Source organism: Rhamphochromis sp. 'chilingali' (genome assembly GCF_963969265.1).
Source record: "Rhamphochromis sp. 'chilingali' genome assembly, chromosome: 5".
Taxonomy (NCBI): domain Eukaryota; kingdom Metazoa; phylum Chordata; class Actinopteri; order Cichliformes; family Cichlidae; genus Rhamphochromis; species Rhamphochromis sp. 'chilingali'.
The window spans coordinates 11,413,056-11,439,194 of NC_137932.1; the positions used below are offsets into that span (position 1 = coordinate 11,413,056).

At 42.1% G+C, this 26,139-nt stretch overlaps 1 protein-coding gene across 6 annotated transcripts in view; it reads right to left on the reverse strand.

The window, feature by feature from the left end:
* Positions 1–26,139, reverse strand: part of sash1a (SAM and SH3 domain containing 1a) — a gene marked incomplete at its 3' end in the record, with an annotated part of 169,927 nt that overhangs the window by 111,688 nt on the left and 32,100 nt on the right. For 2 of the 6 annotated variants that reach the window (XM_080882103.1, XM_080882105.1), the window contains exons 1-2: positions 14,750–15,743; positions 8,214–8,260 (exon numbers count right to left, since the gene is read on the reverse strand). The exons of the other annotated variants lie outside the window; for them this stretch is intronic. In XM_080882103.1, the coding sequence (XP_080738229.1) occupies positions 8,214–8,252 (39 nt within the window). In that variant the 5' untranslated portion in view covers positions 8,253–8,260; positions 14,750–15,743. Of the gene's footprint in view, positions 1–8,213; positions 8,261–14,749; positions 15,744–26,139 lie in introns of those variants that run through there. 6 annotated transcript variants of the gene reach the window in all.

The window sequence follows — 26,139 nt, forward strand, 5'->3', positions numbered from 1 at the left end:
CATGAGAACTGTTTGGAATCAATCTACACATTTAAGTTTATTTTACTTTAATCGCTTTGGAAAACACTATCTAACACGATTAAGGTGGTGGTTAGGGTTAGAGATAAAGTTATGGTTGGGGTTAGGATTAAGGTTAGGTTTAGGGCTGTAATACACGGCTGGAACGTGTATTACCACTGGGAGCGTCAATCTATTGGATTCCATCCACAACCCAGTGTGTATCATAGGAACACGGAGGGTTACCTTTCACGTTCATGAGGGACAAATTGTCTGTATATTACGTGGTCGGAATGAGAACGGGCTCAGAACATACACGGGAATAAAATTACAAAAGTTGGTAGATGTGAGATTTCTGGCTTAGCGTATGAGAAAAGAAAATTTAGGAAAAAAAACCAAAGAAATTTTCTTTCCACAATTTAAAAAAATAAAAACACATCACCATGAAAAACACCTCAACGAGTTATTATTTTAAAATAATTATGTTTCATTTTTCCTTAAATGCTATGTTTTAATATGCAAATCAAGTATTATCTCATTAAACATGCTGTAATTTGTACAAATGCCAGTGCACGAATGCAAGATCAGACTGACCAACCTGTGCACTGCCTGGATTGATTACAAGAAGGCCTATGACTCAATGCCCCACAGCTGGATACTGGAATGCCTAGAATTGTACAAGATCAATGGGACCCTAAGAGCCTTCATCAGGAACTCAATGGGGATGTGGCGTACAACACTAGAGGCCAACTCCAAGCCCATAGCACAAGTCACCATCAAGTGCGGGATCTACCAAGGAGATGCTCTGTCCCCACTGCTGTTCTGCATAGGCCTGAACCCCCTCAGTGAGATCATTAACAAGACTGGCTACGGATACCGACTACGGAACGGAGCAGTTGTCAGCCACCTCCTGTACATGGATGACATCAAGCTGTATGCCAAGAGTGAACGAGACATCGATTCACTGATCCACACTACCAGGCTATACAGCAATGACATTGGAATGTCGTTCGGACTGGAGAAGTGTAGTCGGATGGTATCAAAGAGAGGGAAGGTAGTCAGAACTGAGGGGATTGAACTACCAGAAGGCAACATTGCAGACATAGAGGACAGTTACAAGTACCTGGGGATCCCGCAGGCAAATGGGAACCATGAAGAGGCCGCTAGAAAAGCTGCAACCACCAAGTACCTGCAGAGGGTCAGGCAAGTCCTGAGGAGTCAGCTGAATGGTAAGAACAAGATCCGGGCCATCAACACGTACGCCCTGCCCGTGATCAGGTACCCTGCTGGGGTAATAGGCTGGCCAAAGGAGGAGATAGAAGCCACTGACATAAAGACAAGAAAGCTCCTTACCATGCATGGAGGGTTTCACCCCAAGTCCAGCACCCTGAGGCTGTACGCTAAGCGGAAGGAAGGGGGCCGGGGACTGGTGAGTGTCAGCACCACAGTCCAGGATGAGACAAGGAACATCCAAGAATACATTGGGAAGATGGCCCCAACTGACCGAGTGCTCAGTGAATACCTCAGGCAGCAGAAACCCAAGAAAGAGGAGGGAGACGAGGAACCATCATGGAAGGACAGGCCCCTGCACGGTATGTACCACCGGCAGATAGAGGAGGTGGCTGATATCCAGAAATCCTACCAGTGGCTGGACAAAGCTGGACTGAAAGACAGCACAGAGGCACTAATCATGGCAGCACAAGAACAAGCTCTGAGTACAAGATCCATAGAGGCTGGGGTCTATCACACCAGGCAAGACCCCAGGTGCAGGCTGTGTAAAGATGCCCCAGAGACAATCCAGCACATAACAGCAGGGTGCAAGATGCTAGCAGGCAAGGCATACATGGAACGCCATAACCAAGTGGCCGGCATAGTGTACAGGAACATCTGTGCCGAGTATAACCTGGAAGTCCCGAGGTCAAAATGGGAGATGCCCCCAAGGGTGGTGGAGAATGACCGAGCTAAGATCCTGTGGGACTTCCAGATACAGACGGAGAAAATGGTGGTGGCTAACCAACCGGACATAGTGGTGGTAGACAAACAGAAGAAGACGGCCGTAGTGATCGATGTAGCGGTTCCGAATGACAGCAATATCAGGAAGAAGGAACACGAGAAGCTGGAGAAATACCAAGGGCTCAGAGAAGAGCTCGAGAGGATGTGGAGGGTGAAGGTAATGGTGGTCCCCGTGGTAATCGGAGCACTAGGTGCGGTGACTCCCAAGCTAGGCGAGTGGCTCCAGCAGATCCCGGGAATAACATCGGAGATCTCTGTCCAGAAGAGCGCAGTCCTGGGAACAGCTAAGATACTATGCAGGACCCTCAAGCTCCCAGGCCTCTGGTAGAGGACCCGAGCTTGAAGGATAAACCGCCCGCAGGGGCGTGCTGGGTGTTGTTTTTTATTTATATATATATATATATATATATATATATATATATATATATATATATATATATATAGCTTGCAGGAGTGCTCACAGACATATTCAATCTGTCCTTGGCCCACGCTGTGGTACCGGCCTGCTTCAAATCCACCTCCATCGTCCCGATACCCAAAAACTCCAACCCATCTTGCCTCAATGATTACCGCCCAGTAGCACTCACCCCCATCATCACTAAGTGCTTAGAGCGACTGGTCCTAGCACACTTCAAATCCTGTCTCCCCCCCACCCTGGACCCCCACCAATTCGCATACCGCCGGAACAGGAGCACAGAGGATGCAGTCTCCATCGCAATGCACTCTGTCCTCTCACACCTGGACAACAACAACACCTACGCCAGAATGCTGTTTATAGACTTCAGTTCAGCGTTCAATACAATCCACCCCTCACAACTCATCAGGAAACTGACAGACCTGGGCATCAGTTCCCTCATCTGCAAATGGTTACTGGACTTCCTGACCAACCGCCCCCAACATGTCCGGCTGGATAACCGCTGCTCATCTACCATCACAATGAACACCGGTGTACCACAAGGCTGTGTGATGAGCCCTTTCCTCTACTCCCTCTTCACCCACGACTGCAGACCTGCTGATGGTTCCAACACCATCATTAAGTTTGCAGATGACACCACGGTGATTGGCCTCATCAGTGACAACGATGAGGCCGCCTACAGGGAGGAGGTGGATCGTCTGGCTGAGTGGTGCGACAGAAACAACCTGCTGCTTAACACCGAGAAGACCAAGGAGCTCATCGTGGACTACAGGAGGAATGCTGACCCACATCCACCCATCCACATTAAGGGGACGGCTGTGGAGCGTGTGAGCAGCTTCAAGTTCCTGGGAGTCCACATCTCCGAGGATCTCACCTGGACGACCAACTGCTCCAAGCTGGTCAAGAAGGCTCACCAGCGCCTCTTCTTCTTGAGGACTCTGAGGAAGAACCACCTGTCCTCAGACATCCTGGTGAACTTCTATCGCTGCACCATCGAGAGCATCCTGACCAACTGTATAACAGTCTGGTACGGGAACTGCTCTGCCTCGGACCGGAAGGCGTTGCAGAGGGTCGTGAAAACTGCCCAGCGCATCGCCGGAGCACCACTTCCTGCCATAAAAGACATCTACAGGAAGCGGTGTCTGAAAAGGGCTGGGAAAATCATCAAAGACCCCAGTCACCCATCACATGGACTCTTCACCCTCCTGCCCTCTGGGAGGCGCCACAGGAGCCTCCGGACTAAGACCACCAGGTACCGGAACAGCTTCTTCCCCACAGCTGTCAGACTCCTGAACTCTGCCTCCTGACATCTGACCCACGTTAAACTCATGGACTGAACATACACACACCCACAATGGACAACTGTACCCTCAAACACAATAATAACATGGACTGAACCACCACTCACAACCACTAGCACTTTATATAGCCTCTGTAGAAACTATCTACACCCTCACTTATCTTAACTGCACTACTGTATAGCTCTGTGTAAATAATCATTCTGTACATTCGATAATCTTTAATCCTACAACTGTTTACAACTTGCATAGTTCCCATTTCTGTATAGCTGTATATCCCAGATTCTGTAAAGTTATTTATTTCATATTCTGTATAGTTTTTCATATTTATATCCTGTTCATATCCTGTACATAGCTTGTACTCACTACAGCCTGTACATACTTATAGTTATAGAATATTCACAACATACTTCATACCGTGTACATTATAACATACCATAATAGACCCATTTCTGTAATATACTCACATATCTATATTATTGCTAATATATATTGTAATATATCTATATCACTAAAGCACTTCTGGATGGATGCAAACTGCATTTCGTTGCCCTGTACCTGTGCAATGACAATAAAGTTGAATTCTATTCTATATATATCTCTATATCTATCTATCTATCTATCTATCTATCTATCTATAGATATATATAGATAGATATATAGAGATATAGATATATATAGAGATATATATAGAGATATATATATAGAGATATATATATCTCTAGAGATATATATATATATATCTCTATCTCTATATCTATCTCTATCTCTCTATATATCTCTCTATATATATCTCTCTACCTCTCTATATATATCTCTCTATCTCTATATCTATATCTCTATATCTATATCTCTATATCTCTATATCTCTCTATATCTCTATCTCTATATATCTATCTCTATATCTCTATATATCTATCTCTATCTCTATATCTATCTCTATATATATCTCTATATATATCTATATATATATATCTATATCTATATATATATATATAACGCATATTATAGAACCAATATCTCAGTGCCTCGCCTTACTAAAAAGCCAAAACAAGATCATTGCTACTGGATGAGGGGTGTATGATTGAAAATGGACAATGCAGTGAACACTGGTGCAGCTTCCTGCCATAGATAATGTCATCACAACACAGTCCTGGTGGAAGGTTGGCTTAAGAGGCTTAGTGAACTGTCATGTCAGCTACAAGCCATTTGAACACGATACATTCACTGTGGCATGCATTCCTCACTGCCACGCTTAGAGATTCCGGGGCTTTATTGTCAAACATGTGGCTTTGTGTGCTCTTTGAATCCTGATGAGGTTTTTCTCACCGCAGTTTTCGCAGACTACACTCTCATTCATGAAGCACTTTCGTTCCTGGCGAATAAGGCCCCACAATGGATCGTGTGACATAATGCAGTAACGTGTGAGGACTTTGAGTTAAGAAACATAAACACAGATTAACAGTTCCTATTTCTAAAAAGCATTTTTAACTTTAAAGATGCCATATACAGTTAATTGATTGCTAATGGGGTAAGACTGTGACCGGAGAGGTTTTACAGAGAAACTCGATACATTCCCCCTGACACTGAGTGCAGCAGAGTTATTTCATTTGAAATTTGAAATCACTTAGTGACTCAGCAAGAGCTAATTTGGGACACATGGCCTCTCAGTAGTGTGTTTTTGTTCTGGACGCCTAACTAACCAAATTCTAATCCACTCAGAGTATGTTTGCAAAAAACGTTGGGGCAGAAACATGTTTACCACTGCGTTGCCTCTATTAACAGCACTTTGTAAGCACTGAGGAGCTGGGAGACCAGATGCTGTAGGTTGAAAAGCAAAGATTTCAGGATTTTCTTCTTGACCTCACATTTCAACTGGTCAACACCTTGAGATCCCTACATTTTGAGATCCAAGTTCTCATTTGATTTATTTTATTTAATTTCAGCACATTCAGCATCAATGTGGCCTTAACAAATGTGAAAAGTACCCATGTCCTCAGGGATGGTGGGTTTTGAACTGTACTGACAAAATGCTGAGGCACACATAGACCCTTTTTTTTTTTTTTAGCTAAGAAGATATAGTATGCATCTAAATCTCTTATAAAACAATTTTAAGTTTTTAGTTTTGATTCGTGGTGTTTACATGTTCTCCCCGTGTCTGCGTGGGTTCCCTCCGGGTACTCCGGCTTCCTCCCACCGTCCAAAGACATGCAGTTTGTGGGGATAGGTTAATTGAATAATCCAAATTGCCACTAGGTGTGAATGTGCGAGTGAATGTGAGTGCGAATGGTTGTCTGTCCTTGTGCGTTAGCCCTGCGACAGACTGGCGACCTGTCCAGGGTGTACCCCGCCTCTCGCCCTATGACAGCTGGGATTGGCTCCAGCGCCCCTCGCGACCCTGAAAAGGGTAAGCGGTAGCGAATGGATGGATGGAAGTTTTGATTCGTAAGATATCTTGGACAGTTCTCCAGTTTACCTCAAGACATCTTAACTCGTTACCCCTTGAAAGTCGACTAGAAGTAATCCTTGAAGCTCTGTCATACTTTAGGCCTGCTTCTAAATCAAAATGATTGGTTGTTTTTCAGAAGTTAGAGAGGTTGCCTATGAAGCTACCTTAGGAAAACTCCAGAATATATTCTAATGGCCAAACCACATCTTTTATATATGTGTCAAAGCTCGTGATTAAGGGTAGAGGGGAGGGTTATCAGAGGTCTTCTTTAAGTGGGAAAGAATTAAAAAGGTAGAAAACGGCAGGAAAAGGTTGCACAGATCTGGATGTTTTGGGGCAGGATAGAGTTTTGCCTTGCAGTTGTTGCTGCAATGAACTGTGTTAACTGACAATGGCTGTCTACATGGAGTGATTACTAGTACTAAATGGAGTCTGTATATGATGAGGGTGATGAAATCCACAAATGTGTTGCAGTTTTATCCTCAGAACTCTTATTCTTAATTTGTTGAACCATCTGTCGATCCACTCTTAACAGGGTGGTTATCCCCTCCCTTGTCACTTTTTGTCTTAAAAAGCTTTTGATTATCCTGTCCTGATGATTATGTGCTGCTACCATCAAAGTCAAAATGAGCACATAAAGCATTCAACATGTTGTCTATGTCCCATTTTTAATGAGATGTGATTTAAATCACTTGCAAATAATTGCTTTCTGTTGTTATTTACATTTTACACAGCGTGCAATCCTTTTTGAAAATGATACGATGGAGTAGAGTATGTGCTCTTATGCCAAATAAGATTACTGACAAGTGATTAACAATCATAGTTTGCTAGAGGCACATGTCAGAAGAAAATGAGTTGCTGTGTGCGAGTATTTACGGCTCAAGCTTTGGAAAGTTGTAACAGATTATTATATTTGAAAAGATCTGAGGTTAACATTAAGGGACCTGTGCAAAGGTTCTGCAATTTAAACATCCAGACTATTTTTGATTTATTTGAAGTAATTTTGGCAGCCAAAAAAAAAAAAAAAAAAAAAAAGAGTAACTCAAACGCTGAGATATGACAGATACCCAAAATTTAACCTAAACCTAAGATTGTATATAAAAAATGTTTTAAAAAGGAGCGGTTCATTTTCAAATCATGAGAAATGGGCTTCTTTTAATCGATGTAGATGATTAAAATATGTAAATCGCGCCGTGTGAAGGTTAACTGTTTTTCTGAATGTCTTGATATTTGCGACACCTGTGCAACGGGAGATGGAATCAATTAAAAAAGGTCAATTACTAAAATGAAACGATACTCCCCCTGCGCTCAAACTGAAATCCCGATGCTGTGCTACTGAATTAGCTGCATTCACAGTGTGCAAAACCATATCACATCCACTGCAGTTATTATCCTGACCTTCATTAGAAAACATTTAATATGCTGCAGATTACAACCTCAAAACAACCTGGAGGTGATTACTTTTATTGGATAATTGAGGAAAGAAGATTCTGCCAGGGAAATAGTAGTTATAATATTTAACAATAAAGTGATTCTAAATGTTGTGCTGGCAACTGGAGGTCTAAACTTTCAAGAAACCAGGAAATGAACAAGAAATAAATATACTAAACTACAAGACAAATAATGCTGCTCATTTCTCAGCATTAAGCAACAAATAATTGTTTCCACAGTTCCACACCGTCATCGATCAAAAATGCATCGGAGCTTTAAAACATTGATGTGTATGTGCTGCGTGGTGGCTGCAGGGCCACGCGCCTGTAGAGATGTGTCCACAATGCTCTACTTCCACATTTATAGGATCCGTGTGTTTTTCTTGTTGCCCTTTGCTTATCTGCACAGCAACGTTTCTTGAGGTAAAGCTAATCAATTGTGTGTCTGTTCGCGTTACGCTGCGAACTGAGGGTGATCCGGAGAACAGCTTAAAGCAAAAGCACGGCTTTTAAGGTGAGCAGCTGTTCATTCAGCGTGTCTGAATACCGGGAGGAATGGGCTCGTGTCCTGAGCTGAGAAATGACTGTGTTCAAAATGATTCTGCACTTACCACCCCACAGCCCCGTGGACCCCTCGCGGCAAAACTCATCCACTTACCTGCAAGAGAGGAGAGACAAGAAAATCAATGACTACGCACTCAATTATGTCACATGATACCAAGGAAATGCTCCTTTTGATTGCTCCAGGGGAGAAAACAAAAAACAAAAAACACACCATATTGTCACAATATACTGCATGTGGTAGCTTATTGATATTTACACTTGTTACTTAATAACTAAAACTGTAAAAGCCAATACAAAACATGTTCCTTAGCATAGGACAAGGTGCACTCAAGCTAAGGATGAGACTACTCCCATTTATTATTTGCTAATAAAATGGCTTTGCCTTTATTATACCATAAAGGACAAGGACCCTTTTATAACCTTGAGTCTGCTCTTTCAATCGTGATACCATACAGCAAGATATGAATGCCTATTTGTCAAATATAGAGTGACGGAAATCCAATGTAAACACTAGGAAACAAATGGCATGGAACAAAGCTATTGTAAATTACCTTGAGAATAGCTAGATTCATCATGTTACATTTCTTACTATCTGCCTGTCCTACTATTACGCACTGTTAGTACTTATTGTACTGATCAAATCTCTGCACACCATCACAGGCAGGTCCAAGACTGCAAGTGATATATTTTTGCACATATCTGACAGCAGGGTAGCTATCAGCACTGATATCTGATGCTTTTAAGCATTAGCAGAAATCCTGCGATGAAGCATCTGAACTTTCAATCATTTTTCTTTTATAATGATGAAAGAATAGCCAATCAATAGCCAGCCAAGATTGATCCACGTGGCACCAGGAGGAGACTACCAGTAAAAAAGTGGTCCATTTTGACCACCTTAGTCCTTGTGCCTGTGCTGCCAGTTGATAGAATTTTATTTTTAGAAACATGTGACTATGGCAGGGGCGAGCTATAAATATGACTCGTTTTGAGAGATTACATTCAGTGCTGTGCCAATTTAGTTTTAGAGATAATGTGCAGATTTTTCTTCCAATGTGACAGTTGGTTGATTTCAGTTGACCAAGATTTCCTAGAAAAAAACCCACTCCCCCCCGTCTTCATGACAACAAGATGCAGAACAAGATCCATAAATGTGGAAGAATTGACACCAACAATTCCAGGACAAAAGGCAACCACAGTAATGATCCGCTAACACAGGCAAGGGGCTAAAAACAAGACACAGCTGATATATATTTAATGGGAACACAAGTTGAACAATAGAGGGAGAGCTGGATGTTTTGTTTTACACATTTCATATTAAAGCAAAGTTGGCAAAAAAAAAAAAAGTGTCATTTAATTAAGAAAAGCTTCATGCCATTTTTCTTCTTCAAACATGTCTGACCCTAATTGCCGTTAGTGCATTAATAAGCCACATGGTCTCCAGAGTTCAGCATTCTATTAAACTAAAAAGTGAGGGGTGCTTAGTAAACATATTAAACGTACATTAACACTGGGACTGAGACAGATGGGTGTGAGAGTAAACCGTGATTAACAGTTTTTAAACGCATGTGTGCACGCACGCGTGTGCATCGCTGCCCAGCAGGGAGAAGTGTTGAGCCTCAAAACCCAGCATGTGGCCTTCGGTGAGTGACTTATCTCTGCATAGCTGATCAATAATTAACCATGGGACACGCTCTAATGAGGATGATACTGCACCGTTAGTAAGATAACACCTCAGCGCGAGGTACTGGACCACTACGATTTATTTAGATCCTCTCGTCACCCTATTAGTAATTGTCAGTTGGTTGATTAGCATATTTCACTATATTGACTTGCTGAGTTGAACAACTGTCACTCTGTGTCTGCCATTATCCTTTTTGCACTTAAGAGCAAAGGAATTTCTGCATTCGAGCCTTTTTTGTGTTTGATATGCTTTCTTGCTTGATGCAACCAGCTGTAACAGTTCTAGCAGCCCTCCGCTTTAGCACATCAATACATCTTCTGATGCTGTATGACACATGTGGTAAGGACCATTTCTGAGACCATCCATTAGAGGGAGGATGGGCCCTTTCCCATCCCCGATACTCGTCTCTGCCGCCTCCCCCCACCAAGCACGTCGAGCAGACGGGTTTTAATAGGGCCCATTAATCAGCGGAGTCATCCACAAAAGGCCAGACTGTAATTCAGCATCTTTGGCAATAAGAAAGTGCTACCATGCATCATCACATCTGAACATGGACATGACTGGACAGCTCAGGACACCCTGGAACAATAAAGTTTTATATAAAATTTGGTGTATTTTGGGTCTCTTACGATATTGTCCAAGTCAGACAAGCCTAGCAGTGAGAAGTAATTAATACTTGGTGCGGTGGTGATGTTAACAATGGCTAGCATGAGGCAGGTGCTGATAACTGCTTGAGACTACTCTGTGTCTTTCAGTAGCAGTTCTTAGACGAGCACAGAGAAAGTTCACTTCTCTATAAATACAGTGACATTATGGAGTAGTGTTTGTAGCAGGAGTGAGACCCCTAACACAGAAATACGAAGCAAATACACATACGCAAACCCAAACAGTTCATCTTGAGTGAAAATAATCTTCGTCTAACTTGCAGCAAAGCCAGGACCTCTGTTTTCTGAAGACACCTCAGGCTTTACCAGTGCCATCTGCTACACCAATACCTTCTCACAGCAGAGCTGACTAAGGGCCAGTTGGCAACCAATCTAAGCAGAGCAAAACTCGAGAGATAACTGGCAAGAGAAAAAACGCAGAAACTCAAGGTGGCCAAGTTTGAGCAAACATTAAATCTGTTCCCCTTGAAAGATAAGAGATTCCTTAAAAAGAAGGCCTTTAACGTAGACATGCAGGTGGACCGGTTCGATTTCCAAAGACCTGTCCTTCTAGACATTGCGCTATTTCCAGCTTATAATACCTGCCAATGCTCATACTTTGCCTGTGAAAACCACGATTAGATTATCATTATGAGTTTGCTTCCTACACAAGCCTCAGGCAGGACACACAAAAAGGCATCAATTGTAGAAAAGGCGATTGAGTTTCTATGTCTTATTTCAAGTCCCCACGCAAAACCATAATTGAATTAAGTTGTTAAAATGAAAGGAAGGAACAGAAAAAAAAATTAATTTAGGGACCATTACTCGCAACCAAATTCAATTCAATTCAATCTTTATTGGCAGACTACATGTCCATAAAAACAAGACAAGAAACACACACACACACACACACACACACACACACACACACACACACACACACACACACAACTCCCCCCCCCCCCACACACACACACACACAACACAAGGTATACCATTAAATATATATATGTATATAAATAAGTATATAAAGCATTTGTAAAAATATAAAACCATAATATACATAAAACACAATTACTTAAAATAAATCAATAAATACACAAACACTTTAACCAGTGCTTTCTGAGACTGGATGAGTAACGGGAACCACTCACTGTCGGATCTGTAAGTGCTAAAATTATACTGTTACTCGAACCATCCAGTCGTTCTCTAAAACTGAACATTAACTTTCTTAAAAGTGCTTTAAAAGTCCAGACACCCACAGCTACAAACATCTGACTGGCACTACCACTTCTAGGTATCCTGCAAAGGATTCTCATCGCATCATTATATGCAACATGCAGCTTCTGCATGCTACATTGTTTGTAGGATGACCACAAGGGGGCAGTATATAGCGGTGTGCAATACGCTTTAAACAAAGCCACTTTAACTGGAAGTGAACAAAAGCTGAATTTGCGTGCAATAGTATTTGCCTGCACATAGAGCTTACATCGTTGTCTGTATATGTCATCATCATCATTCATTTGCTCAGTAATAAAGTGACCGAGGTATTTCACCTTTTTATGAACTTCAAGAGTTTTTTGTGCCAGTTTAAACAAAGGGAAATTTAGCTGTTTATCCTGCTTGGTTCTACATATCAAAACAGCACTTTTAGCAGCATTGTACTCAATGTCATATTGCACACCATATTCAGTACAGACATTAAGAAGATCCTGTAACCCAGCACTGCTTGGACTAAAAACAACCAGGTCATCTGCATACATAAGATGATTTATCAGTGCTTCACCTAATATACACCCAGTGTTACAGGCTCTCAGCTGTATGGACAAATCATCGACATATAAATTAAATAAAATTGGAGACAAAATCCCACCCTGTCTGACACCATTGCTGACACCAAAGGGGGCAGAAATACTGCTTCCCCATTTAACCTGCATGTTCTGATGAGCGTACCAGTAAGAGAGAATCCTCACGATGTATTGAGGAACTCCCCGTGTCTTCAATTTATCAAAAAGTTTTCTGTGGTTCACTCGATCAAAAGCCTTAGAGGCATCAATGAAACACATGAGGACAGATGAATTTTTAGCCCTATACAACCTGACTATTTCCTTGAGTGCATATATGCACATGTCAGTGCCGTGCTTTGGTTTAAAGCCAAACTGATTATCCAGAGAAGAGATGAACACACTAACTCTATCAAACAGGATTCTTTCTAACCCCTTAGATAAAATACTGGCTAGTGCAATCGGCCTGTAATTATCCAAACAGCTCACTTTTGCAGCTTTGTCTTTCATAACTGGTACCAGTAAAACACACAGCATTGAGTCTGGTAATATGCCATGAATCATAAACCCAGTGAAACAGAGTGCTAAAAGAGGAGCTAGCCTTAAACTAGCATGTTTTAAATGTTCTGCAGTGATGTGATCCAAACCAGAGGATTTATTATCAGACAACCTATGAATGGCTTCATATACTTCATGTGTCCTTACACTTATTGTGTCATTACTCATGTCAAGATTGTCCTCATATGGATCACTTTTTATACAGTTAAACAACGCACTGTAATGCTGTCTCCATAATGCTGCAATGTTATCTGCCCCAGAAACACCTTCAACAGTTGATGGTAGAGATGGTTTACAGTTATTAAGAGCTTTCACCTCTTTCCAAAAATCTGCCATATTATTACACAACATTTTCCTGGCCAAAGAATCTGCTCTCAGCATTTGCTCATTTTTAGTTATAAGGCGAACAGCGTACTTATATCTGGCATTCGCACATTTTTTCTGTTCAAATTCTGGGCCTTGTTTAGGTCTTCCAGCCATGGCCCAACATTTATAAGCTATGCGAGCTTCATCATGGTACATGGATACATGTTCTTTCCAGCCAGGTCTGATGTTAGGTTTCTTATGCTTATATTGTTTATCAAGCAGTGTACCACTTTCATGCAGAGCAGTCACTATATCATCATACATGGAGCAGAGTAAATGTTTATGCACAGCATTCTTACAGTTGACATCCTTGCACAAAATAGCTTCTTTCGGCAAAGAAATGTTGTTCAGATGTATATCGGTATTACTATGATAAGCTAAGAAATCATCTTCACTACAAGCTGACCAGTCTAATTTTACACTGGTAGCAATATTAGCAATATTGTTTCCAGTTGTTGCTGGCATTTGTTCCACATTCACAGTAAAACCAAAAGGTATATGATCTGACACAGTTACCTCATACCTAATAGTCATGTTTGCTAAAGCTGCATGTCCATCAGCTGTACAGATACAGTGGTCCAGCCATGATGTACTATACCAGGCTTCACTTATGTATGTATAGCTATCTGCAGGCAGTAACACTTTGGTAGACAAGATAAGATTATTAACTTGACAAAAATGAGTTAAGTGGTCAGCAAACTGAGAACTGCTGTCTGTGAGATCAGCATTAAAATCACCCAAAACATATATGCTGTAAGTATCATTGTCTTGAATAAATGCATTAATAAAAGCCAGCCTACTGAGGTATTCTTGCTCATTTTGACAAGATTCATAGGGAGTATAAATATTAAGAATGATAAAACTACTATTGTTCTGTGTATATTGTATACCAATACACCAGTCTACATCCAGTCTAATGGGCTTTATCACAGGGTCTATTTTTTTGTCCCAAAGCACAGCAACCCCTCCAGGTATTCTGCCTCTGACTATAGCTGTGCTGAGATCAGTTGTTGATTCCCCCACTCCCAAAAAACTTGCATTTAGACAGTTAAGTTTTCCCAGGTCCTGTTTGGACAACCATGTCTCCTGCAAGCATAAAATGTCACATTCTGCAAGCAGACTGTCCACAACAATCCGTCGAGCTTTGTCCCCTGCACTCTGTCCCAAACGTAGACCACGACAGTTGTAAGATAATACCCGAATAGACATCTTCATGTTGATACGTTGGTACCAAAAGGCGCAGTTATCTCCCCTGCTGGATCCACTGAGCTTGGCACCACCGTACCGGGCTTACGAGGTTCATAAAAACGCCGGACCAGAGCCCCTTCAGGCCAGAGTTCAGGATTGTACATTTCACCCACATCATTACATTCAGCAGTAACCTTGAAAGAGCTGAACCTGCTACGTTTACTAGCAATTTTTTGACAGGTCACATCTCTTTTAAGTTTCTCTCTCAAATACAGAGCAAGAGTTTCTGCATCTACAACCAGGGCAAATTTAGTGGCAAACACGCTCACCAATTTAGTTTTCACAGTTCTGATTGTACTCACAGCTCCAGTGCCGATAATCGATACAGGTCCAGGCCTCTTATTGTGTCCAGTGGTAGCAGCATGCATTCCTGAACCTGAATTAACCTTCTCCAGCTTGAGACGAGGCTTGCCATTTTTCACAACTTTACTCCATTGTGGAGAGCATGTAGAAAGCACTGTCTCAACGGGATCCTCCGTTGTTGCTGTAGTTTCCATATTACGGCCTCGGGCTGTCGTCGGAGCCCGATCTTGACCACATAGCAACATCTCCGGACAAAACGCTGACACTGTGCTTGTTGTCCCAGTCCTTGAAGCAGCCAAAGCTCCGGCTCCCTGCCTTCCGCGCGGGCCGCCTTTACTTCGATTCCCCCACCGCTCCTCTGCGTGTTTCCCCAGGGGAAAGTGGGAAGCGGTCCCCGACCCCTGAGCATTCAGCATAACAGGCTCAGCCGGTACCTCAGGCTGACACTCAAGAACAGTCACACGTTGGTCGACCTCCACAGCATTGGTCATAACTTGCTCGCAGACATCCGCCTGTAGTTTAACTACATGTTTTAAAGCACCCACCTCAGCACACAGCTGGTCCATTCGCCGTAGTAGACAACACACATCCATGCTGGAGTATGTAACAGGCGGCAAATCGTCCAGGTGATGAGAGACAAATCTTGGGATATTCTCCCCACACTCATTCAGCACTTTAAGACAGAGTTTAATATTGTTGGCGTCTTTATGCTGTCCTTTATATCCAACGCACCGCTGTGAGGTAGTGGGGCAGAGCTCAAACAAAACTTTCTTGGAGGCTTCAATCCCCTCGGATTCAAATGTGTTCGTGGCCAACAACACAATTTCATCCTGACTTAAAGTTTTGATTTTTACAGCAAGGAAATTAAGTAGTTCATCCTCTACAATTACCCTTCCATCAGTTGTTTTATATATCTCTGGTTTTAATCGTGACCGTTTGAAAGTCGGAGCTACGTCTGCACCACCACCTGCTACATCCGCCATATTAATCTTAAATATTATTAGTGGAACGCAATCTACATATGCCTCCATATCATACGTAAACAACAACAATAGAATCTGTCAGGCAGTTCAATCCCCAGAGGAGATGATTCTAAAGACAGACGGTTAGGGCATCAATAATTAAAACAGATGTAATTCCCATTAGCCATCGGAGCATACCCATAAATAGTTAATGTAGTCCTTGTGTCCCTCCCCCCTCCCCCACTTCTCCTCTGATTCCCTTTCTCCTCATAGCTCAGTTCCTCCTCTCATCTTTCATCTAAAGCCTTTTCCCCTCCCCCCCCGTTCTGCTGCTCATGGCTTCTCCTCTAAAAGCCCCCCCAACTTCAGAGAATACAAACACATACTAACATACTCATTATAATGGTCCCACTGGGGAGGTTGGATAGGATGAATAAGGAGAGAGGGCAAGGAGGGGGACCTGGAGGGAATGGTGGACACAATTTATGACCCAGCATCATGGGACTTGTTAACTTGAGTGTGAGGCTCTTATGTCTGCTTAAATTTCTTCCTACTGACATTGAAAAAAACAACAACAAAAAAACAAGCACTTTCAAGATGAAAATTATAGGGAAATTTTACATATATGACAATGCATGGCTTTACTGTTGAAAAGTTGATCGGCCAAATGGGAATAAAAGACTTGAGAAGAAAAAAAGGAAGGGGGGGAAAAAAGCAATAACTGCTTTAAGTTTAGCAGCGAAGGAGTTTCTGTACTTCGGCCCGATGAATAATATAGGCAGGAAGTAGAGTGGGAGGCTGAAATTGAAACAGCCATCTACTGATGTTGCCCCATCCGTCACCAGACGCCCCTCATTAATCCACACTCTCCCCCAACATCCAACCTCTCCATCCATCCTCCCTGCTGCTGGCATGTCTCCCCTGTTGAAAGAGTCGCCCGTGAAACTGCAATGCTATCTACGCGCCAGCTGAGAAGCCACTGTCCATCCATCTCCTCGATGACAGAGGGCCTAATGCGCTGGTTTTACAGCAGGCAGAGACAGGCCTTAAGCAATGCCAACTAAAGAGGAGGCCAAAGAGGTTTGCAGACGGTACAAGAAACTCTCTCTAAAAAAAAAAAAAAAAAAAAAAAGAAAAAAAAATTGCCACAAGCAAAATGCACAAATTAGCATGACAGCTATTTGAAATTTCAATAAAGGTGCTTTATCTTCTAGCAAGAGCAGAGTGGACTCTAAAAAGCCAAGCTGACAGTAATTCCCTATATTGTCATTTATAACAGTATGAAACAGCCATATTCGCATAACGAAGTCCTGTCAGGGTTTCTTGACAGGCACTTTACTGGTGACATGCGACCTGCTGTTAAAACTGTGTGCAGGCACTACAATATCTAAGTGAAAAAGCTCAGATTTAATTTGCCTGACCTACAAAGCCAACAGCAAGAACACGCCAATGTACGCTGTTAATCAGCCTAACATCACAGGGTTCCTCGGCATTTGGCTGAGACGAGGCCCTCTGAATTAAAATCTGCTCTCCAGCTGCTTGTGTGCGATGTTTGCATAATAAAAGCACTCCATGGATAACTGCAGTTATCAAAAATATATAGGAAATGCAGCAGGGTTGAATTAGCACCGTCGTGACTGAGTGGGACCGCTGACAAGTAGAGACAAGGCATGCTGTCAGCAGCTGATAAGTAAAACTACTGCGTGTTATTTTTTCCCCCTTGTTTTTCTTTGAATTTTAAATACAAACATTCGTTTGCCACCCAGAGAAACGCACATCCAGACAACTTTCACCTACACGTGAACCCAGAAGACTTCAGTCTGAGTTTGTAATCTATCACATGAATGAAAGCACTGTGATGAAGGCAAATACATTGCATTTTAGTAGCTACACGTGTTAAGCTTCTTGTTAATGTGAGTATCTAGTCAGCCAATTACAATGTAGCAACTCCATGTAGTTAGGCTTATAGACATGGTCCAGACAGCCTACTGAAGTTCAAGCTGAGCATCAGAATGGACGGGAAAGGTGAATCAAGTGATTGAGTATTTCAAAAATTACATTACTTCAACAATAATAATGTTTAGACAGCTAATAGCAGTCATGAAAATTATAACCTTGTGGATCTGTGTGTTAATACATTTAGTTTGAAATTATTTTATTTATTTAGTGCTTGACCTTAATTTCAGCTGCCTCCTGCAATAATTTGGCAGTTTCTCTAAACAAAAAGATGAAAATGTTTTCAGTGACCTCAGATTGTTGAGACACAGTATGCACAAACACACATTAAAAAAAGGGAACTGCCTTTAATTCCATCAGAGGATTTTCCAGGGTTAAATTAAAGTGAGGGTTATAAACCTCATCGTGCTCCATGCGCAACCTAAACCATCTTGAACGTCAGCTTGTTTGGCACCACCACTCTTCCGCTTTTGCCACCAGAATCTATATTCCAGTCTCTAGGGCCAACATTTCTCCCGCTGGAGGGGAGTTGGCAACTCTAAGCACCACAGAAAGTCATTCATCATCTCTCAAAGGAGTGAGCACTACATCAATCTGTCTGTCAGCAGCCTTCCAGACCAATAGGCCCCTCTGACTGACTCTGTACATTCCACACTGGATCTCAACACTTCACAGATTTAACTCTGCTTATGGCTATGTTCATTATATGGAGCTGCAAAATATAGACATGGCGATAACTAGCAATCCCTCAGTTTTCTAGCCAAAAAGAACCAAAATAAAAGAATAATCAGTACACTGTGACACTAATTTCCCTCTTGATAGAGTTCTTGTATTCAGTGTGGGGGTTTGTAATGTATTTTTCATTTATGAAAAACTAGAATACTGACTTTGCTGTGCTGTTATATTTTATTCATTTAAATAATAACTGAGATGGCTTCATTTTACTATACTCTGACACTAGACTGGATGAGAAATCACATCAAGACACTTCGTCAAAAAAGGAATGGCATACAGGCCAAAGAAAAAGTGCTGATCTTCATGCTTTGTGATATTAGTTTCTGTTCTGTAATTTAGTATAGAAATTACACAGGAGGACTTTGATAAATCTGTAGAAGCAGGGGAGAAAGTCTGTGGATTCCAGACATCTCAGGGTTAGAAGCATCAACACACTTCTGCTCACAGTTGTCTGAATTTTGCCAACTCAGCATCCTTCTCTGATTAGGAATGTAATGGGATTTGTATCTCATCTTACACCAACACATAAATTCACCCAAATATGCTCTTTGGTTTAGAGAAGGGAGGTATGAAAGATGCTTCGATTGGAAAGGACTGCAGTCAGACACACAAACACATATGTGGTCAGTGAGGCTTCAGGCTTGACACAGCTTTCCTGTCTGTTTAACAAATACTGAGAGTGAACAGTTCTGAACATGATGCCATGAAAGATAACCCTTTAGGAGGTGCAGAAAGCCTTCTTGGTGTGAAAGAGGACCCAATAAGAACCAGATCCTGCATCATATATCAGTGGTAATATCTTGGTGCCACACCAAACTTTGCAGATGCATGCATGTTGTAGAGACCACTTGAAACCGCTGCTAATGTAGACTACTTTTGTCCATGTTCGGGCTGCTATTGGTCTTTCATTTTTCTCCAGCTACAGAAAATGATAGAGGATATCCGGTAGCAAGAATGTTTTTTTTATGATGGACTAAAACCAAACTTTTCACAGTGATTCCCTTTCCGGTTCAAGCTAACCTTGTACATAGTTAAAATTTGACCTTTGCATTTAGCACACAGGCTAGGTGCTAGTGCTTGGTGAGGACTGTTCACAAGCATGCAGCTTGTGGATTTCCCATAATGCTTCACTTGCACAGGTAGGGAACTATGCAGACACAAACACCAGATGAATGTTTGTCTTTATTTTATTATAGCGCATGGGGCTTTTCAAGGACATGCCACCAATCTCATAGACCAATCACATTTTAATGATGCAAGTACCACAGTTATATTTTATAACTGTTGCTGAATTAATTGATGCATTAATGCACTTAATGCTGCAGTCACACAAAGACAATGGTGGGCAACTGCAGCACTGCCAAACCTGCAATGAACCTCGTGCAATAAACTTCCAATCATGATGGTTACTTTAAAGGGAAAAAAAGGAAAAAGATGGTAATCATGTCTGTGATGACTCACAGTCAGTTGCCTGAATGACTGAATGCAGCATGCTGGAAATTATGTGCAAACATTCACAGGGTTTAGTCAGTCCAAGGCAGACTGCAATTGTTTGGTGAGAGGTTGCCTCCCACCAGGTGACCCATACCTTGTTATTGAAGGTGTGAAACACCCTAAATCATTGGACTACCAGTTGGTCGGGGCATCTACTCACTATCCTGTCATCAAACGTGAAAAAAAAAATGTATTGCAACCACTGATTTATCCTAAGTTCCTGCCCTATTTTTACTCTGCTACCAGAAAACGACGTCAGTGTGAAGCATTGCTGTAACAAACTCTTTTCTGCATTTTAATTTTCAGCACTAAGTTGTCAAGTCTGAACTAAAAAGACAATAAATCAATGCAAACCAGCACGCTACACATGGGCGACTAAGCCAGGAAATGAGTGTGTATGTATGCCACCTCTGTGTTCCATTCACAACTCCTCGTAAAGCCTAGCGGTCATGGAATATAAATTCGAAGCATGCCAGCAATCAGATCAGTGACAGCTTTGAATTCAAATGATCATATTAAGGAAAGGGCAGCTGCCGACCTCAACTCTTCTAGCAGTGTTACACTTTCTCATTCCCTCGCTCCAGCCATCTGACAGGGTGCCACTGACAGCCGCAGCCCTCCAGCAACAGATGATTTGTGCAGCAACTTGATTCGGGCCTGCGCTCCCTCCAGCTATCTTTTCACATCCCTTGACGGAGCTCTGAGAGCTTTAAGCTTCTGAGGTGATGATAAGCCACAGGTTAGGGCACTCTGAAAACAGAGGAGGCAAAAATGTGGCTTTTACAGGGATTAGCCATATTGACTCCTCCCCAAAACCCAAATTAACACACAGATGGTTGCAGACGTGCACAGGTGTGGAGTATACACACAACTGTCTATTCTTGATACGAAATCCCTAAAACTGCTCTTTTTTTCCTTCTTCTATGATTAGCCAAGTAAATGCTGTACTATTAAAGGGTGACATTTGTTCCCTACTAACTTCTGCCCCCCTCTTCCCCCCCTTTCTTTTTTGTGGGGAAAAAAAAATGCAGCAGGCAGGACGTAACATGGGGCTAATCCAATGGGATACTCCCAACAATAAAAATACCTTACTGGCAGTGGCTGGTGGAATGACCCATTTTAATTGTGCATGCACTAATCTATCCCACAGCAAAAAGTGCTGCAGTTATACCCAACACTTTCTGCAGCTTAGTGGTGCATTGTGTGGGAGTGGGAGGTCTGGAGGATCAGCAATATTGTTTTTGTGGGTCTCAGCAGGGCTCACAGAGATGTTTCCACCCTAAGGTATGTGCTAAATTTAATCCCGTATCAGGAACTGTGCGATGGGTGGTCGCGGATGCGTTTGATCATAATTATGTTAGAGTAGGAGAACACACACTCTGATTGGTAACAACTGATTTGAATCTGGTTGTCCTAGTCTGCCTAAAAATATCCTTTGTTGCACGCAATGATTCAGCATGCAGGCACCCTAAAGATCAAGGTTAAGCCGGGACATGCCATTAGCCTGTCGAGCTGAAAGGCTGTAAAGCAACAGCATTAAACACATTAACTAGCTAATAACAGGCTCTTCTGCCCAGGTTTGAAATATACTGCTTCAATAAAATGTTGGACGAGGCTTTTTCTTTCTGAGAAATGGAAACCAGTGAATCCCGAGAATGAATGTACCTGTTATTGATTTAATGTGTTCAGTCATGAGGGTGATATACACTGTAAATGAGTGGAGGAGTGACTCTGTTTATGTTGAACCTGAAAGAATGATGGGTTATAGCTGACTATTAAAGATGCTTTGTTCCTCATGGTGTAAGCCATCGTCACCCCGCTATGTAAAGCAGCGCTGTGGCATTTGCCATGACATCCATTCAATCAGTCACTGCTGCTAGGCAAAATGGACAGTAAGGGGTTTACTGCATATTCCTCATTGTATAATATAGTAGTTAATCAGCTTTTCTCTTGTTATAAAGCGCAAATAAGACTTCTGGCCTTTTTTGTTCATAAAAATCTCACAGCCTGTAGGCAACGTTGCCGAAGGTTGGTACTGACATTTGGAACTTCCCATGCATCTTGCAAAAGGTCAAGAATTGTAGCAGGTTCTGTAATGAGTCGTGTGCAGAATGGATCAAAGTTCACAGCAGAAAGGTCAACTGGCAGGGCAGTTTGCCCCCAGGGTCTTTACTCCAAGTCACTCATCAATAATTTAAATGATCTGTTACTTTAGTTATTGAGCACTTAAGCACACCCATTTATTAGCACACAGGGAAAATACCCACACCCCGATTTCATTTTCAATTTGGCATTTTTAAAACCTAAATAAAATACATGATATTAGAGAAAATATGCACGTCACAGATATCTTTCATGCTAAATACAGAAGAAACCTGGTATTTAAAATGTGTAACATTTGATTTAACAGAGTTCAGTGAGACTCATCCAGGGGCTTCTTTCTACCCCCTGGCATCCTGGCTTTCCCCTGAATCAGTTTAAATGCCTGGCAAGAGTCTTCACTCAGTGACATGTTAATCATGCTTGTCATAACAAACACTTTGTGGTCAGCATCGGCAAAGCCTGTGAGCGAAATGAGAAGGTCGCCCTGTAAAGCTGCCCTAAGTTAGAGAACGTCAAAAATGAAACTCAAAGCATGCGATGATTCAAAGAGTATGTGAATTAATTAACATACATAAATATGGTAATACTATATGTGACTCATAAGCAGCATATCAGCATTAATTCAATTCTTTTCACCCTGCTGTTACCATTAATGCAAACAGGAATGAGGAGAGGAAGAAATGTTAGTATTGATATCTGAACTGCTTGTAACATGGACTCAAATTGTTCTACTTAACATTGATTTTACTTTATTGTAGACATGAATACACCCAGAGGTCGTAGGAAGAAGTTCTCTGTTATAAGTCCACAACAGAAAAAGTGCTAGAGATTTTGTGTAGTTAGGAGCACCACCCTGTGCTACATGGAGGTAGGTAAACAGTATTTTTGGCAAAACTTGTGTAATCCAATACAAACCAGCAACCATGAAGCAAACACTGGCTTTGTAAAGTTGATATAATTCTTAAAAATCTGTAGAGGATGTGTTATCTGAGTGCCGATTACTTTTTTAGATAGTGATCTCAGCATCTTAGTGTAACATGAACAGTGTTACATGAATACTGCATAATTTTGGACTTTGTCATTTTGAAAATGAACAGACACAATGCCAAAAACCTGCACGCTGAAAAAAATAACTATAATCACCTTTCATACAAATATCAGGTTAGACACTGCATAAAATTTCTTTCAAAACGCGCGCATACGCACAGACACACAATCATCAAATGTGAGAGTTAATAATCTCTCTGATATCTTTTTGACAATAAGCCAGCTAGCAAGCAGCCCCCCTGATATCCTGCTTAGCTGCTGCTGAGCCAGGATCCGTGTTGCTCTACATCCTGTGTTAGAGATAAGAGATAAAGAGCGGTCCAGGCCGGTGCCACCAGTACAGGCTGATAAGCACGGCTACAGGCTCGGTGGTCTGCTGGCACATCACTGTCCACACCAGACCTCTGTAACAGATAAGACCTTACATCCTTACAAGACCTTCACGTGAAACAGATGGAAGTAATGATAAAAATAAAAAAAAAACTAAAGTGGGATTTAAAAGAAGAGTAAAAAGCAAAGTCATGGATTTAACCTAATAAGTAAGAATCTGCCTGGGATCCAAAACAGTAGCTGATTCCTCCACATAAGTTTTAAAAATAGCTGGCCTCAGGCTCACTGGGAAAAAAAACTGCCCTTTTCTTCACTGAAGTAGAAATGACAAGGTCGGATAGATTGCATCTGTAAGGCACCGCTCGGTCCTCTAAACCAAATCTTTGCTGAATTAATGTCACAGAGTCATGTTTGTAACCCCTTGCTGAACAAGTATATTGAGGTCTTTGGGGAGCTGCTTTCCTGAAACATCTGAGACACCTCTGACACTAAAGTCAAATTCTTTCTGCCTGAGCCTGTGAGCCCTCCTGAAATCAAGCATGTCCCCAAATTACTGACAATGCAGAACTCCAGAGAAACAAAGAGGAGACAGAGATTCTGCAGGAAGAAAAAAAGAAGTTTGGTTTAGAGTAAAATCTGTGTCTCTTTCCTTTAATGTTCACAGCTAACTTTGAGCTACGGTTATTTAATCAAACATGTGATTAAAACAAATCTAGCAGGAGCTGAAGCCAATCTTTACCAAACCACAATCCATTTCCCAGCAGCAGCAGTAGCAGCTGTCCTGTGGTATACCAATACGCAGAACTGTAATTGGGTGAATCTCATTGGAAGAAGAAAATTGGCTCATTGAGATTTAACAGCAGGCTATCAGTCGAGGTGTGCTACCGCATCACAGATAGGCACTAGTCCGGGCGAGTGAACGACTGAGCGAGCGGATGAGCGTGAGCTTGTGTGTATTGTAAGTGTATTTTAGGACCATACAGTGCGAACGATTCTAGCCTACACACCAGATGGTGTGTGGAGCCATTCAGAGGCCAATCTGAGGTAACGTGGCATCAAATAATTGGAATCCTATTTAAATGTACCATGTATAATGGAAGGCGCTTTTTGACAAATAACAAATCTCAGCCTATTTGAGACAATTTACAGAAATCTGGTTGGCAATGCACAGAATGATGCCAAAAGTGCACACCCAGCACTCTCTAATAGGTAGGTGTGATTTTCTGCATTCTTACCTGCTTTGCGGTTAGCCTTTCCTTAATTAGCAACTTTTTCTTCTCAGTTACTGATTTAATCTATTGTGTGTTTTAACAGCATTACCATTTTAGCTCATGCATTAGAACTTTGCACAACGTATGGTTTTGAACATTGCTGGCTGCTGCCTTTTCCTTGCTTCGTGAATGATGACCGATTAAAAATGATCAGCTATGAAGTGCCAACAGAGACAACTAATATACTTAAAAACCACACTGGTGCTGAATCTCCCCGCAACAACCTGGCAGGATGCATCAGCTCCCAGCAGCACCATCGCCCGCCATCGTTCCCTGTGTGCCTCTGCATCTGTTGCAGTCTGAGAGGCAGATGTTCCTATGAGGAGAGGCAGCAGGCAGATAGAGCAACCTCCACCCTCCATTCCCCATATGATTACCTCTCTATCTATCCGACAGCAACAATAGCCCGCCCACCCCCCACGCCATCCAAGCACCACCACCTCTCCCTCCAGCAGTCCTTTGTATGAGCTTCATCGACTCTCGTTTCCAGACAATTAGGATGGATAACAAGAGGTTGGAGGCCTACTGCTTGCTCGCAGGACGTACAGACAGCAAGGGATTGTAAAAGGCCACTTAACAGTCAAAGAAACGGTTGTTTACTCTGGTAGCAATGGCATATTTTTGGCACCCTGGTGAATCTTCATTTGTGTAATCCTGCATTTAAAAAATGTTTAGGAAGCTGTAAAGTACTACGCGGCTTTGGCCAGGTTTCAGCTGAGCAGTGAAAAGAAATATTTTACAACGGTGGGTTTTGATGGCAGAGATCTGGCCCAGGGCCATATCCGACTGCTGTTAGGGAGAATAATGATGAATATCTGAGGTGCCATTAATCTTTGTCAGGTACGTGTGAGGCAGACTGTGTGCATCCTGTGTCACACCACATTTCCCCTGGAGCCAGGTGGTGACTAGACAGTACAAGGTCAGGAGGAAAGGTCAGAGAGCATCGGTGACAGGGGGACACACATTCATAAAAATCACTTAAACCTAGTAGCTGCTTGATTTAAATATGGAACATGTCTAAACGCTTAAGTATCTATTGTCTAGAGGTGTCTATGCTGACTGGAAAATGATAAATGGACTTTAGAGGGTGGTGAATAGTGTTGCTACACTGACATATACTACACCACCTTGTATGCATGGAGACAGTGTGTGAACATGACTTGCAGCACTGTTCATTTCCCACTAACATTTGGGATCTTTGCTCGAATTGGACTTGGACTATTATTGGAAGACAGAAAATACATGGCTACATGTACTGTAATGTGTGCCAGAAATCTCAGCTAGCTGGCTCATGTTAATCCTTTGAAAAACTTCAAAGCAAGATGCAACTGTAGGACCTAGGCAGGGTTTGTAATTTCGAATCGATCACAGTCAGAGAACAGGGGTGGGGGGAAAAAGAACAACTCTGCACTAAAGTCTAATATGTGCTGCTGTATTGATTGTAGATTCACGGTTGGACGTGTCAAGTATTGGGTGTCATTGTGAAAAGCT